Below are 16,331 nucleotides of genomic sequence, written 5' to 3'. Positions count from 1 at the left end.
TGCAAGAAAGAACTTATCTTTAGAGATAAAGTACGGAAACAGGCCCTTCGGCCCATCGATTCCACGCCGACCAGCAATCACCCTTTACGCTACACACAATTTATTATGTTACTAAAGCCAATTAACCTACAAACCCACACATCTTTGGAGTGTGGGAGGAAACCGGAGCAGCTGGAGAAAACCCACATGGACACAGGGAGAAGGTACATACTCTGTACAGACAGCACCCACAGTCAGGATCGAACCCAGGTCTCCAGCGCTATAAGCAGCAACTCTACCACTGAGCCGCCCCAATTTCATTGTTCCGTTTTGGGACATAACAATAAAACATTCTTGACTCTTCATCAGAGTTACTGCCTGACCTGCCAAGTCATGGGCCGTGGAACCGGGGGGTGGGCTGGGAGCGTTGCAGCCACCCCACTTTTTTGGCTAGACATGTTTCAATGTCTCCGGCTTTGGACAAGGCACTGCTGTGCTCTGAGCAACCTGGTCGTGGGTGTTGGAGAGACGGGGCCGAAGGAGGGATGGAAGCAGAAGCAGCGGCGGGGGGACAGATGCGGTCGAGGAGCCGGGGCTGGCGAGTGTTTGCAGGCCTGGCGAGTCGCTCGCTGCAGCTTCGGTCATGGAGCAACCTCACAGTGCAAGAGTCCCGGGCCGTCGGAAGCGTTGCGTCGCTGCCATAGTCTCTGTGCTGAATTCACCCTGGTGACCGCCATGGACCAGGCTGTGGCTCAGTGCATCCTGGAGGATAACCAGTGGCTGCTGGAAGTAGGTACCAAGCACAGGGTAGAAGTGGTGGAAGATAGTGGCCTTCAAAATGGGGGTGGTTGGAGAAAGCATCCTGCTTGCCTGCTAGATTTTCACTTACTAGAACTGCAGGAAAAATGGTCCTGATGTTGGGGGAGTCCATAACCAGGGGTCACAGTTTAAGAATAAGGGGTAGGCCATTTAGGACTGAGATGAGGACAAACCTTCTTCACCCAGAGTTGTGAATCTGTGGAATTCTTTATCACAGAAGGCAGTGGACGCCAATTCACTTGATGCTTTCAAGAGTTACTGTAGATTTAGCTCTTAGGGCTAACGGAATCAAGGGATATGGGGAGAAATCAGGAACGGGGTACTGAATTTGGACGATCAGCCAGGATCATATTGAATGGCAGTGCTGGTTCGAAGGGCCGAATGGCCTATTCCTGCACTTATTTTCTATGCTTCTACGCGAGTATATGGCAATAAAACCCGACCACTTGATTTTGAAGCATTCATGCATGGTGGAGGTATAATGCAGTCATAGAGTGATACAGTGTGAAAACAGGCCCTTCGGCCTAACTTGCCCACATCTGCCAACATGTTGTTTAAGAAGGAACTGCAGATGCTGGAAAATCGAAGGTACACAAAAAAGCTGGAGAAACTCAGCGGGTGCAGCAGCATCTATGGAGCGAAGGAAATAGGCAAAGTTTCGGGCCGAAACCCTACTTCAGACTGATCGGGGGGGGGGGGGGGGGGGGGGGACAAGAAAGGAAAAAGGAGGAGGAGCCCGAAGGCTGGGGGATGGGAGGAGACAGCAGGGGGACTGAGGAAGGGGAGCAGATAGCAAGGACTAACAAAATTGGGTGAATTCGATGTTCATGCCCCCAGGATGCAGACTCCCCAAGCGGAATATGAGGTGCTGTTCCTCCAATTTCCGGTGCTGCTCGCTGTGGCCATGGAGGAGACCCAGGACAGAGAGGACGGAGTGGGAGGGGGAGTTGAAGTGCTGAGCCACCGGGAGGTCAGCTTGGTTATTGCGGACCGAGCGGAGGTGTTCGGCGAAACAATCGCCCAACCTCCACTTGGTCTCACCGATATAGACCTGCTGACATCTAGAGCAGCGGATGCAATAGATGAGGTTGGAGGAGATGCAGGTAAACCTCTGTCGCACCTGGAACGACTGCTTGGGTCCTTGAACGGAGTCGAGGGGGGAGGTAAAGGGACAAGTGTTGCATCTGCCAACATGTCCCAGCTACACTACCTATTTTTGGTCCATATCCCTCCAATCCTGTCCTATACATGTATCAGTCTAACTGTTTCTTAAATGTTGGGATAGTCACAGCCTCAACTACCTCCTCTGCCAGCTTGTTCCAAACACCCACCACCCTTTCTGTGGAAAAAAAAATTACCCTATCTCTCATGTAGGCCCTACATTATCTTAAAAATACTTAAAACAAAAAACATTGAAATCATACTTTACAATGCACTAAAACATGAATTTAATACATCAAATTTCAAAAAGTCCCTAAAGCCCCCCTCCCACACCCTCCCTTCACTCGGTCGCTCCACGCCCTCGCCGGGTACCCCCGAGGCCAGTGATCAGTGATCACAGCCCCCACCACTTTCAACAACGCTCCAAGTTACGCCATCGGTTTGTGCTTTTGTTTTGTAAACCAGCATCTGCAGTTCCTGCTGTCTACATTAATAGGGATGATGGAAGAAATGAGTGCAAGGACATCTACATACAAACACACACACAAACTCAATACCATGTGCTTCCAAAACAGCATTGTATCAAAACATCAACACCGCGATGCATCTATCTGGGTAAACGGGTACAAAACAGGGCAGAGAGGGGCTGGGTTGTAGGGTCTTGAAGGCTGTGGCGTGTCAAAGCTGAATCTCTTTAGTTGTGACACGAGACCCTCCGATGGTTTCTTGCAGAACATGGACCTTCTCAAAGCGTTGGGCGGACTGCTGTTTGTTGATGTCAGGCAGCGCAACGCAAAGATTACAGAGGAGCTCCTCTAGTATCTGCACACAAGGTGATCGGCTGCTGTAACACGGCCAGGCGACAATGCTCGGCCTTTCGGACAGAAGCCAAGGCGTTGAAGGAGAGGGAGGGTGGAAGGAGGTCGGGAGAAGGTGGACCCGTCCTATCCCTGCTCTACCCGCTAAAAGATGTCCCACCAGCCTCGCCCCTTCCCTCCCTCTCTCTCTCACCTCCAGCACTGTGGACCTTGCGTGACTTCCCGAGGAACGGCATCGTGGTGGGACGAGGCAGGCTGGTTCATGCTGGCGTGCTCAAGCGGCGGGCTTCTTGCGGCTCTGGCTCCGGGAATCCGGGGACGGGACACAGCGGGCCGGGCATTGCCGCCCGCGGGGGCACAGGCAGCGAGCGGCGGGACGGGACGGGACGGGACGGGCAGCAGGGGAACTCAACCTGTGCACTCTCCCGCTAATCCATCAGCTCACCGAGCACTCCGAATGGCTAGGTAGATTTGCTCATCATAATTCCACTTAATACAGCATCATTCAAAGGGACAGACAGGCCCTGCAAGGATGCTTCTCTGTCTCTGCCGCATTTGCTCTCAGAGTACAGTACAGCAATGTTTGTGCCAAACATGATGCAAAGAAAAAGTCATCCCATCCGCCTGCACCTGACCCTTATCCATGTATCTTAGAGCCCGCTGAGCGCTGACATAGGTTTAAGGTTAAGAGGGGAATTATTTAATAGGAACCCAAAGAACAACTTTTTATTTACACACAAAGGTGTATGGAACCAGTTGCCAGAAGTGGAAGCTGACGTTGGTACTATCACAACATTTAAAAAACATTTGAACAGGTACATGGATAGGAAAGGTTTAATGGGATATGGGCCAAAAGCAGGCAGGTGGAACTAGTGTTGATGAAACATGTTGGTTGGTGTAGATAAGTTGGGCCAAAGGGCCTGTTTTCACACTGTATGACTATGACTTTAAGGGCCTCTTCAATGCCACTATGATATCTGAATCCAGCATGTTCCAGGCACTCACCCCTATCTGTGTAAAAAAGCAATGCCTCGCACATCTTCTTTAAACTTTGCCCCTCTCGCCTTAAAGCTACAGCCTCTAGTCGGGTGATATTTCGGGTCACAACTCTTCTTCAGACTGAATGTAGGGGAGGGGGGTGTGGAGAAGATAAGAGGGCAGGAGAAAGCCCGGCAAGTAATAGGTGGATACGGGTGAGGGTTGTTTTTTGATAGGCACATGATTGGACAGAGATGAAAAGACAGAAAATGTGAGTCAAAAGGATTGAAGCGTTTCAAATTATGAAGATAGAGGTGGTGGGATGGGGGAATAGAAACATAGAAACATAGAAATTAGGTGCAGGAGTAGGCCATTCGGCCCTTCGAGCCTGCACCGCCATTCAATATGATCATGGCTGATCATCCAACTCAGTATCCCGTACCTGCCTTCTCTCCATACCCCCTGATCCCCTTAGCCAGAAGGGCCACATCCAACTCCCTCTTAAATATAGCCAATGAACTGGCCTTGACTACTGCGGCAGAGAGTTCCAGAGATTCACCACTCTCTGTGTGAAAAAAGTTCTTCTCATCTCGGTTTTAAAGGATTTCCCCCTTATCCTTAAGCTGTGACCCCTTGTCCTGGACTTCCCCAACATCGGGAACAATCTTCCTGCATCTAGCCTGTCCAACCCCTTAAGAATTTTGAAAGTTTCTATAAGATCCCCTCTCAATCTCCTAAATTCTAGAGAGTATAAACCAAGTCTATCCAGTCTTTCTTCATAAGACAGTCCTGACATCCCAGGAATCAGTCTGGTGAACCTTCTCTGCACTCCCTCTATGGCAATAATGTCCTTCCTCGGATTTGGAGACCAAAACTGTACGCAATACTCCAGGTGTGGTCTCACCAAGACCCTGTACAACTGCAGTAGAACCTCCCTGCTCCTATACTCAAATCCTTTTGCAATGAAAGCTAACATACCATTCGCTTTCTTTACTGCCTGCTGCACCTGCATGCCTACCTTCAATGACTGGTGTACCATGACACCCAGGTCTCGCTGCATCTCCCCCTTTCCCAATCGGCCACCATTTAGATAATAGTCTGCTTTCCCGTTTTTGCCACCAAAATGGATAACCTCACATTTATCCACATTATACTGCATCTGCCAAACATTTGCCCACTCACCCACCCAGCCTATCCAAGTCACCTTGCAGTCTCCTAGCATCCTCCTCACAGCTAACACTGCCCCCCAGCTTAGTGTCATCCGCAAACTTGGAGATATTGCCTTCAATTCCCTCATCCAGATCATTAATATATATTGTAAATAGCTGGGGTCCCAGCACTGAGCCTTGCGGTACCCCACTAGTCACTGCCTGCCATTGTGAAAAGGACCTGTTTACTCCTACTCTTGGAGAAATAGATGCAAGTTCAGGTGAAGGGGGGAGGGAATGAATGAAAAAGGGGAGGTAGGGAAACAAGGGAGAGGAGGAGGGTTATGTAGTTACTGAACATTTAATGTTCATACCATTAGATTGTAAGCTACCCAAGCCGAATAGGAGAGGCTGTTCCTCCAGTTTACATTGGGCCTCACTCTAACAATGGAGGAACAGCACCTCATATTCCACTTAGGTAGCTTACAACACAACAAACATAGCAGTCATCAATTTGTCCTCACTATAATGCCTCCGCTTTTTCTCATCCATCTCGTTTCCATTTTCATTATTTAATTGTGCTCAAGCTCCTCAACATACTTTTAGCTTTTTTTTTAAATGTACAATTAACTTTACTTAAAGAGTTCACGTCAAGTTCCAAGTGCATGATTATCAATTTTTCCTTGTAATTTAAGTACTTCAAAATTTGTTGCAGTGAAATGAGCAGAACGACATGGAGGGTGGGGAAGAGATATGCTTCCCCACGATCTTTTGCACGACCCACAAATGCACAGTCGCCATATTTCGGCGTTGTTTACAAAAGAAAACAGTCCAAAGTCCGGTCCACATGCTTAAGAAATATTTCCACATTTACAAATTCAGGTATTATGACTACAAACAAGAAAACTGTTGCTTAGCAAATTTTACAAGACACCAAATGGAATTAGAAATTGCCATCGCCCCAAATCCTGATAATAGTCTTTTGAAATAACACACCCAGGTGATGAAAATATTATGGAAATATTTGATCTAATTATGGACCAAATACATTAGAGACAAGAAGATGTTAAAAAAATCTTGTATAGTAATATTGTAAATTCACCCAGTCCCGTAAATTAATGGACCAAATTCTGAACAATAATTAAGATGTAATTATATCTGCGGAAGGATTTTCATCAAAGGAACTGGCCGTTTTCAATGGATCATATGCTCACTTTGAGCCCATTGCCAATTACATTAAGAAGATTGAGGTGGGGATTATAAACCAGAGATAACTACGGAGCTGTTCAAGCCTTTCAGGTTAACTAACTCACCCAGTTAATTCAAAAGTATGCAAAGCAAATTATTGTCCCAGCCAATTAATATTTTAACAGCAATTTTAACGATTATGCTGATCTGTAATCCTCTTTATATTTTATGACATTCCGATGCTTCACACTACCTACTTTAGGAAACAATGCTCCACCAAAATTGTCGTGCTCAAAATAATAATAATACCATTAAGAATTTAGCAATGCCTGAAATGGAGATGGAACGTTGAATGATAATATTGTGCTAGTTGTTGATAGATCAGAACTTACCAAGGCAATCAGTACAATTCTTCCAACATCTGCTGCATTTATTGATGCTATCATTTGAATCTGTATGAGGCATAAAAAACAAATCTCCTTATGTCAAAGGAATTGTCAAAGCTATTGAATATGCTTTCACTTCACTAAAATTTTGAATGAGTATTTTCAACCATATGCAAAACTATAATGCAGAGACCAGAGGCTTGCCTTGGGCATTTCATGCCTGTACACTTTTTTTACTACAACACACATCCAGCAACCAAGCCACCTTTTAGGATGGTAAAGTGACAATGATTCTTGCTGACCCGATTTTCAAAAATCCTCAATAAAGATTTCAACCACCAGATTCAATGGTCCATCTACTTTATTGTCACGTAGGCACAATACTGTGAAATTATTTTGCACAACCCACAAATGCACAGTCGCCATATTTCGGCGCTGTTTACAAAAGAAAACTGTCCAAAGTCCGGTCCACATGCTGGAAGTACTGGAACGCCCCCGATCCAGGTAAGCCCCAGGCTGCTGCAGGCCCGTGACCCGACGTCCTTCTCCTCGCCCTACCCCCACTGCAGCCGACCTTGAAGGACCAGCTTCTTCCCCTCTGTTATCAAGCTTTTGAATGACCCTTCCATAACCAAGGGTACAGTCCGATTCTCCATCCTACCTCAATGCTGACTTTGAACTTTTTCTCTGGAACTATAGCGCTACAATACTGATGTCTATTTTGTGCACTGTACCTTTCCCTTCAATCCACTATTGCAGTGGATTTTGGCTTGATTATATATTTTTGGCTTAATTATTTGGCTTTAATACTATATATAAAGTATTATCTGATTTGATCAGATAACATGCAAATCAAAGCATTTCACTATACCTCAGTACACATACCAATAATAATCCTAAACCAATCTTTGCTCACACATGGCAGTTGAGACACCAATATCTGGTCACATCCGATCTTCCAACCTGCCTCATTGCAGACCTTGGACTTTTTCTCAGGTTCCTATTCAATTCAATCTGACACTCTAGAAAATATTTCTTGAAATATCAGCACTATCAAAAGGACAATTAACAACTACACCACAACATTTTCGGCATGCCTACAAGATTGTGACCATTTTAATTTAAATATTCCAGCTTTCTCTCTTACAGAAAGGAGACTAATTAAAGCTATGCCAAGACTCAGGCACACTCACCAGTCTCTTCGTCTTCGTAATCTTCTGCCAGTTCCTCCATTTCTGGAACTGCAAAGGTGAACATCAGGTCATCAGCGGCAATTCTATTTTTACATGTGTAGGAAGGAACTGCAGATGCTGGTTTACACCAAAGATAGGTACAAAATGCTGGAGTCACTCAGTGGGGCAGGTACTATCTCTGGATAGAAGAAATGGGTGACGTTTCGGGTCGAGACCCTTCTTCAGACAGACTTAGTCACCCATTCCTTTTCTCCAGAGATGCTGCCTGTCCTGTGTTACTCCAGCATTTGGTGTCTATCTTCTATTTTTACCTGTATCAGGTTAAGTTTTACCCCATTTTTAAATATACAGTGCTCATTCTTGCCTTCATTCTTGAACCATAACCCTATTAACCCCCACAATTTACCTTGATGTGGATGGGAAATGTTTAGAGGGGTTTAGATGGATATGGACCAAAACAGGGCAGGTGAGACTAGTGTGGATGGGGTACCTTATGGGTCACAAGTTGCTGCGGGTGATAGTTGAGGCAGATATTATCACAACATTTAAGAAACATTGATCAGGTACATAGATAGGATAGGTTTGGAGGGATATGGGCCAAACGCGTTCAGGTGGGCCTAGTGGACATGGATCATGTTGGTTGATATGGGCAAGTTGTGTCGGAGGGCCTGTTTCCATGCTGCATGGCTCTATGACCTTGGTTGGCATGGGCAAGCTGGGATGATGGGCCTGTTTCCATGCTGTATGACTGTTTATAACTCTTCCCATCCTGTCCCTTGTAAGGAAGCCATCTCTTTCTCCCAATTTCTCCGCCTCAGCCACATCTGACCTTAAGATGAGGCTTTCCATTCTGGGATATCTGCAATGTCCTCCCTTAGTACATGGAAAAGTGCAGCACAGAAATAGGCCCTTCAGCCTAATAAGGCCATGCCGGACATGAAGCCAAGTTAAACCGATCTCCTCTGCCTGAATGTCATCCAAATCCCTCCATTCCCTTCATATCCATGTGCCTTTTTCAGGAAACATTGCTTATCTTCTACAGCGGTTGATCAAGCCCCCTCTCACATTTCCACTGTATCCCGGACTTCTGCTCTCATCCCACCTCCCTCTGGATAACACAGCGTTCCCCTGGTTCTCGCCTGTCACTCCACCAGCATCTGCATCCACCACCTCATCCTTCATCATTTAGAAACATAAAAACATAGAAAATAGGTGCAGAAGGAGGCCATTCAGCCCTTCGAGCTAGCACCGCCATTCATTGTGATCATGGCTGATCGTCCCCAATCAATAAACCGTGCCTGCCTTGTCCCCATATCCCTTGATTCCACTAGCCCCTGGAGCTCTATCTAACGCTCTCTTAAATCCATCCAGTGACTTGGCCTCCACTGCCCTCTGTGGCAGGGGATTCCACAAATTCACAACTCTCTGGGTGAAAAAGTTTTTTCTCACCTCAGTCTTAAATGGCCTCCCCTTTATTCTAAGACTGTGGCCCCTGGTTCTGGACTCGCACAACATTGGGAACATTTTTCCTGCATCCAGCTTGTCCAGTCCTTTTATAATTTTATATGTTTCTATAAGATATCCCCTCATCCTTCTAAACTCTAGTGAATACGAGCCTAGTCTTTTCAATCGTTCCTCATTTAACAGTCCCGCCATCCCAGGGATCAATCCCGTGAAATTACGCTGCACTGTCTCAATCACAAGGATGTCCTTTCTCAAATTAGGAGACCAAAACTGTACACAATACTCCACCAGAGCCCTATACAACTACAGAAGAACCTCTTTACCCCTATACTGAAATCCTCTTGTTATGAAGGCTAACATTCCATTAGCTTTCTTTACTGCCTGCTGTACCTGCACACCAACTTTCAGTGACTGGTGTACCTCCCCCTTACCTAACCTAACCCCATTGAGATAATAATCTGCCCCCTTGTTTTTGCCACCAAAGTGGATAACCTCACATTTATCTATATTATACTGCATCTGTTACGCATCTGCCCACTCACTCAGCCTGTCCAGGGCACCCTGCAACCTCCTAACATCCTCTTCACAGTTCACACTGCCACCCAGCTTTGTGTCATCCATAAACTTTCTAGTGTTGCTCCTAATTCCCTCTTCCAAATCATCAATATATATGGCAAACAGTTGCGGCCCCAACACCGAGCCTTGTGGCACTCCACTCGCCACTGCCTGCCATTCTGAAAAGGACCCGTTCACTCCTATTCTTTGCTTCCTGTCTACCAAGCAATTTTCTATCAGATTCAACACGTTCGCACTCCTAGCCAACTTAGTTGTGGGAACAGCTCTGCCACAAGATAACAAGAAATTGTAGATTTGTAGATGTAGCCAAGTCCATCGCACAGGCCAGACTCCCACCATTGTCTCCATCTACACATTACGCTCCTCGGAGAAGCAGCCAACATAATCAAAGACTTGTCCCACATCGGCCATTCCTTTTTCTCCCTGCTCCCCTCCGGCAGAAAGTATAGAAGCTTGAAAGAGCACACAATCAGACTCAGGAACAGCTCTTTTCCCTGTTATCAGGCATCCGAACGTTCCTTGCATATGCTAGGGTCCTGTCTTATTCACCTCTACCCCATTGTGGGCATTGGACTTTGTCTGTGGAACTGCTGCGCAACAATGCTGAGAACTATATTCTACACTATCTTTCCCTTTGCCTTTACCTATTGTACTTGAGTTTGACTAGATTGTATTTATGTATAGTATTATCTAATCTGTTTGGATAGCATGCAGAACAAAGCTTTTCACTGTACCTTGGTACACGTAACAATCACAAACCTAATCCTAAAACAACACCCCTCCCACCTCTTTCCACCTTCCACAGAGACCAATCCCTTTGTGATGCCCTGGTCTGGTCATTACTCCCGCACCCACCGACCAACACCTTCCAAGCCCCTGGCACTTTCCCCTAAAGCCACATACGGTGCATTTATCACAGAGACGCAGGGAACTGCAAATGGTGGTTTTTAAAAAAGAGGCAAAGTACTGGAGAAACATAGCGGGTCAGGCAGTTTTGTGAGGCAAATGAAACTTTTACGCTACTCGTAATTTACTTAAACTTTATTTAAGATTTATTTCTGTAATACATAACTTCAAAGCGTCTGGAAATTATTGCTGATTCCGCAGACCTCCCCGGCCCGAGACCCCGCACATGCGCACACTCTGGAAAGGCCCCGAACATGTGCACATTTCATTCTCCCTTTCTATTATAAGTTGAGATGGTCAGGAGGTTTAGTATGTCTTAAAGACCATCGCAGCACTGGAGCATCAGGAGATAATGGTGTTTCAATAGCTGGTGGTACATATATTGCTTGGTCATCAACTTCACTCATATTGTTATTTACATTTTCAATTTTAGAATTACTTATAGAAGTTTCCATAGGGGATGATGTTCCCTAGATGATGTTGAAGGAAATTCTCGATCAATATTATCAAGGAGTGATGGAGCTGATGGAGAAGACGGACATGGTGCAAAGTCACGAAGTGAGACAGTTGACTGAAGCCCATCCCGATACTTGATAGTTGCATAGGAAATGTTGACATCAGTCAGTTCTACTTCATCAACAAAGGGCTCATTCTTATTTGATCGGACAAACCGACGAAGCAATACAAGCCCAGGGCTAGTCAACCATGATGGCAGAGATGTACCACTAGAAGCCAATTCACTAGATGTTTTCAAGAGAGTCAGATTTAGTTCTTAGGGCTAAAGGAATCAAGTGATATGGGGGAAAAAGCAGGAACGAGTACTGATTTTAGATAATCAACCATTATCAAATTGAATAGCAGTGCTGGCTCGAAGGGCCAAATGGCCTATTTTTCTATGTTTCTATGAACAGTCAAACCCGATTTGCAGATTGATAAGGGTTTGCAAATAGTTGCAAGCTGTGACGGTAAGTATAAGGTCAAAAAGCTGGCTTAAGATGCAGTGCCCTCCATAATGTTTGGGACAAAGACCCATAGCTTATTTATTTGCCTCTGTACTCCACAATTTGAGATTGGTAATTTAAAAAAATCATGTGGTTAAAGTGCACAATTTCAAATTTTATTAAAGGCCATTTTTTACATATTTGTTTCACCATGTAGAAATTACAGCTGTGTTTACACATAGTTCCCCCATTTCATGGCACCACGATGTTTGGGACACGTGGCTTCACAGGCGTTTGTGAATGTGCACGTGTATTTAATTGCCTCCTTAATGCAGGTATAAGAGAGCTCTAAGCACTTGGTCTTTCCTCCAGTCTTTCCATCACCTTTGGAAACTTTTATTGCTGTTTATCAACATGAGGACCAAAGTTGCGCCAATGAAAGTCAAAAAAGCCATTATGAGACAGAGAAACAAGAATAAAACTGTTAGAGACATCAGCCAAACCTTAGGCTTCCCCAAATCAACTGTTTGGAACATCATTAAGAAGAAAGAGAGCGATGGTGAGCTGACTAATCGCAAAGGGACTAGCAGGCCAAGGAAGACCTCCACAGCTGATGACAGAAGAATTCTCTCTATAATAAAGAGAATTCCTCAAACACCTGTCTGACAGATCAGAAACATTCTTTAGGAGTCAGGTGTGGATTTGCCAATGACCACCGTCCACAGAAGACTTCATGAACAGAAATACAGAGGCTACACAGCAAGATGCAAACCATTGGTTAGCCGCTAAAATAGGATGGCCAGGCTACAGTTTACCAAGAAGTACTTAAAAGAGCAACCACAGTTCTGGAAAAAGGTCTTGTGGACAGATGCGACAAAGATGAACTTATATCAGAGTGATGGCAAGAGCAAAGTATGGGGAGAAGGAACTGCCCAAGATCCAAAGTATACCACCTCATCTGTGAAACACGGTGGTGGGGGTGTTATGGCCTGGGCATGTACGGCTGCTGAAGTTACTGGCTCACTTATCTTCATTGATGATACAATTACTGATGTTAGTAGCATAATGAATTCTGATGTGTATAGACACAACCTATCTGCTCAAGTTCAAACAAATGCCTCAAAACTCAGCAAGACAATGATCCCAAACACACTGCTAAAGCAACAAAGGAGTTTTTCAAAACTAAAAAATTGTAAATTCTTGAGTGGCCAAGTCAATCAGCTGATCTGAACCCAATTGAGCATGCCTTTTATATGCTGAAGAGAAAACTGAAGGGGACGAGCCCCCAAAACAAGCATAAGCTAAAGATGGTTGCAATACAGGCCTGGCAGAGCATCACCAGAGAAGACACCCAGCAACTGGTGATGTCCATGAATCGCAGACTTCAAGTAGTCATTGCACGCAAAGGATATGCAACAAAATACTAAACATGACTACTTTCATTTACATGACATTGCTGTGTCCCAAACATTATGGTGCCCTGAAATGTATAAACACTGCTGTAATTTCTACACGGTTAAACAAAAACGTATAAAAAAGGCCTTTATTAAAATCTGACAATGTTCACTTTAACCACATGTGATTGTTTCTATTACAAATCTCAAATTGTGTAGTACAGAGGCAAATAAATAAATGATGGGTCTATATCCCAAACATTATGGAGGGTACTGCAGGTCGGACTACCCAGCACATATGTGAGAGATCTTATTTGCTAGCTGCTATAAATAGCAATGCAGTAATGACCAGATAATCTCTTTCAGCAGCTGGATGGATAAAACCTTGGCAAGGACATCAGAAGTAACATCCCTGTGGTCCTACAATACTGTACGAGCCAAGTAGACGTTACTTTAGACTATTGAGATAAAAAGTGGAAATAGATCTTTTGGCCCACCGAATGCATGGTGATCAGCATCACCCCATCCGCTAGCACTATCCTACGCACTAGAGACAATTTACAAAAGCTAATTAACCTACAAATCTGTACGCCTTTGGAGTGTGGGAGGAAACCTGAGCACCCGGAGAAAACCTAGGGAGAACGTACAAACTCAGTACAGTGCCTGTAGTCAGGTTCGAACCCGGGTCTCTGGCGCTGTAAGGCAGCATCTCTACCACTGCGCCACTGTTCCACCCCTAAAGTAGATGAAACATGTTCTGACAAAGTTGTTCCCTTAGTGAAAGGAGGCATCGGTTCAAACTGATAATTAGCATGTTTGGATTCAACAATAGACTTCATGAATTATGGAATTATATTGTTTACCAAAGGAAAGATTTAGTGGAATGAACCATTAAGAATATTGTTGACATAGTTAATGGAGTCACTGTAATTAATCTCTGGCAACATGAGAAGATAGGAATAGAGCATCCGACCCCTTTCACTGCTCCAAAACTCAATAAGATGTTTAATTGTTTTTAAAGATACAGCATGGAAACAGCTGTATTACTAAAACTGAATAAGTATGGAAAGGTCAATTCCAGCCAATCTCCTCACTTGGGGGCCAGCAAATATGGAATTTTAGGTGATTAACATAAAATTGTTGAGGCTTCACTTAAGCTAAATTATATTTTAAAGTCAGTTACAAGACGACTGTGAAACAATTGTTTAAGAAGGAACATTATTAATGTCCTGAGGAAGGACATTATTGCCATAGAGGGAGTGCAGAGAAGGTTCACTAGACTGATTCCTGGGATGTCAGGACTGTCTTATGAAGAAAGACTGGATAGACTTGGTTTATACTCTCTAGAATTTAGGAGATTGAGAGGGGATCTTATAGAAACTTACAAAATTCTTAAGGGGTTGGACAGGCTAGATGCAGGAAGATTGTTCCCGATGTTGGGGAAGTCCAGGACAAGGGGTCACAGCTTAAGGATAAGGGGGAAATCCTTTAGAACCGAGATGAGGAGAACTTTTTTCACACAGAGAGTGGTGAATCTCTGGAACTCTCTGCCACAGAGGGTAGTTGAGGCCAGTTCATTGGCTATATTTAAGAGGGAGTTAGATGTGGCCCTTGTGGCTAAGGGGATCAGGGGGTATGGAGAGAAGGCAGGTACGGGATACTGAGTTGGATGATCAGCCATGATCATATTGAATGGCGGTGCAGGCTCGAAGGGCCGAATGGCCTACTCCTGCACCTAATTTCTATGTTTCTATGTTTCTATGAACTGCAGATGCTGGAAAATCGAAGGTAGATACAAATGCTGGAGAAACTCAGCGGGTGAAGTAATTCGCTCACATTCAATGCCAGCCTTACAGCATCAGAGTTCGAGGGTTCAACCCTGATCACAGGTTCCGTCTGTGTGGAGATTGCACGTTTTCCCGGTGACCACGAGTTTTCTCTGGGTGTTCCGGTTTCCCCCACATCCCAAAGATATGCAGGTTTGCACGTTAATTGGCCTCTTTAAATTGCCCTTGGTGTGAAAGTGGGACCCTGGTTCGAACCTGACTACGGGCACTGTACAGAGTTAGAAACATAGAAATTAGGTGCAGGAGTAGGCCATTCGGCCCTTCGAGCCTGCACCGTCATTCAATATGATCATGGCTGATCAACCAACTCAGTATCCCGTACCTGCCTTCTCTCCATACCCTCTGATCCCCTTAGCCACAAGGGCCACATCTAACTCCCTCTTAAATATAGCCAATGAACTGGCCTCGACTACCCTCTGCGGCAGAGAGTTCCAGAGATTCACCACTCTCTGTGCGAAAAAAGTTCTTCTCATCTCGGTTTTAAAGGATTTCCCCCTTATCCTTAAGCTGTGACCCCTTGTCGTTTGTACGTTCTCCCTGGGTTTACAACTGGTATGAACGGATGATCGGGTGGCATAGATTTGGTGGGTTGAACGGCCTATTTCCATTACAAACCCACTGACTCCAACAACTATCTCAACCACTTCTTCCCACCCTGTTTCCTACAAACTCTATCCCCTACTCCCAATTCCTCCGTCTACTCTGCATCTGTGCTCAAGATGAGGTGTTCCATACTAGAACATCTGAGATGTCCTCATTCTTTAGGGAACGGGGTTCCCCTCTCTCATGATAAATGAGGCCCTCACTCGTGTCCTGGTACGCTGCAGCGCCGCCCTTGCTCTCCCTCCCCTTATTAGTAACAGAGACAGAGTCCCCTATTCCTTACCTTCCACCCCATCAGCCGTCGCATACAGCACATAATCCTCCGAAATTTCTGCCACCTCCAACGGGATCCCAACACTAGCCACATTTTCCCATCTCTAACTCTTTCCGCCTTCCGCAGAGACCGTTCTCTCCCCAACTCCCTGGTTCACTCATCCCTTCCCACCCAAACCACTCCCTCCCCACCGCAGAAGATACAACACCTGTCGCTATGCCTCTTCCCGTGACTCTGTCCAGGGACCCCCCCGACAGTCCCTTCAGGTTAGACGTACCTCCTCCAACCTCAACTACTGTATCCGTTGTTCAAGATGTGGACTCATACATCGGCGAGACCAAACGCAGACTGGGCAATCGTTTCGCGGAACAGCTTCACTCAGCCTGCCTGAACCAACCTGATCTCCCAGTTGCTGGACACTTTAATTCTCCTTCCCATTCCTACACAACCGTTCTGTCCTAGATCTCCTCCATTGTCAGAGTGAGGCTAAATGCAAATTGGAGGAGATAGCATCTCATACAGTATTTTGCTTGCGTAGCTTACTGCCCAGTGGAATGAATTTTGATTTCTCTCACTTCAGGTTGCCTCGGTATTCCCTCTCTCTCTCTCTATCCCTCCCCCACCCAGGTCACACTAGCTTCTGATTTTCACCCTAC

General features: G+C 45.3%; 1 protein-coding gene across 2 annotated transcripts in view; it reads right to left on the bottom strand.

The window, feature by feature from the left end:
- atp8a2 (ATPase phospholipid transporting 8A2) overlaps positions 1-3,140 on the bottom strand; it is a 279,344-nt gene extending 276,204 nt beyond the window's left edge. The window contains exon 1 of one of the 2 annotated variants that reach the window (XR_008723613.1): positions 2,971-3,140. Coding sequence is in view for 1 of the 2 variants with exons in the window: in XM_055636930.1 (XP_055492905.1) it covers positions 2,971-3,013 (43 nt within the window). In the remaining variant the exon portion in view is untranslated. The remainder of the gene's footprint in view (positions 1-2,970) is intronic. The other variant, XM_055636930.1, reaches the window with a different exon arrangement.
- Between the last annotated feature and the right edge of the window lie 13,191 nt (positions 3,141-16,331).

The sequence above is a fragment of the Leucoraja erinacea genome, chromosome 6, assembly GCF_028641065.1.
Source record: "Leucoraja erinacea ecotype New England chromosome 6, Leri_hhj_1, whole genome shotgun sequence".
NCBI lineage: Eukaryota > Metazoa > Chordata > Chondrichthyes > Rajiformes > Rajidae > Leucoraja > Leucoraja erinaceus.
Note: the sequence above shows the minus strand (reverse complement) of the source record. Positions and strands in the feature narration are given on the sequence as shown.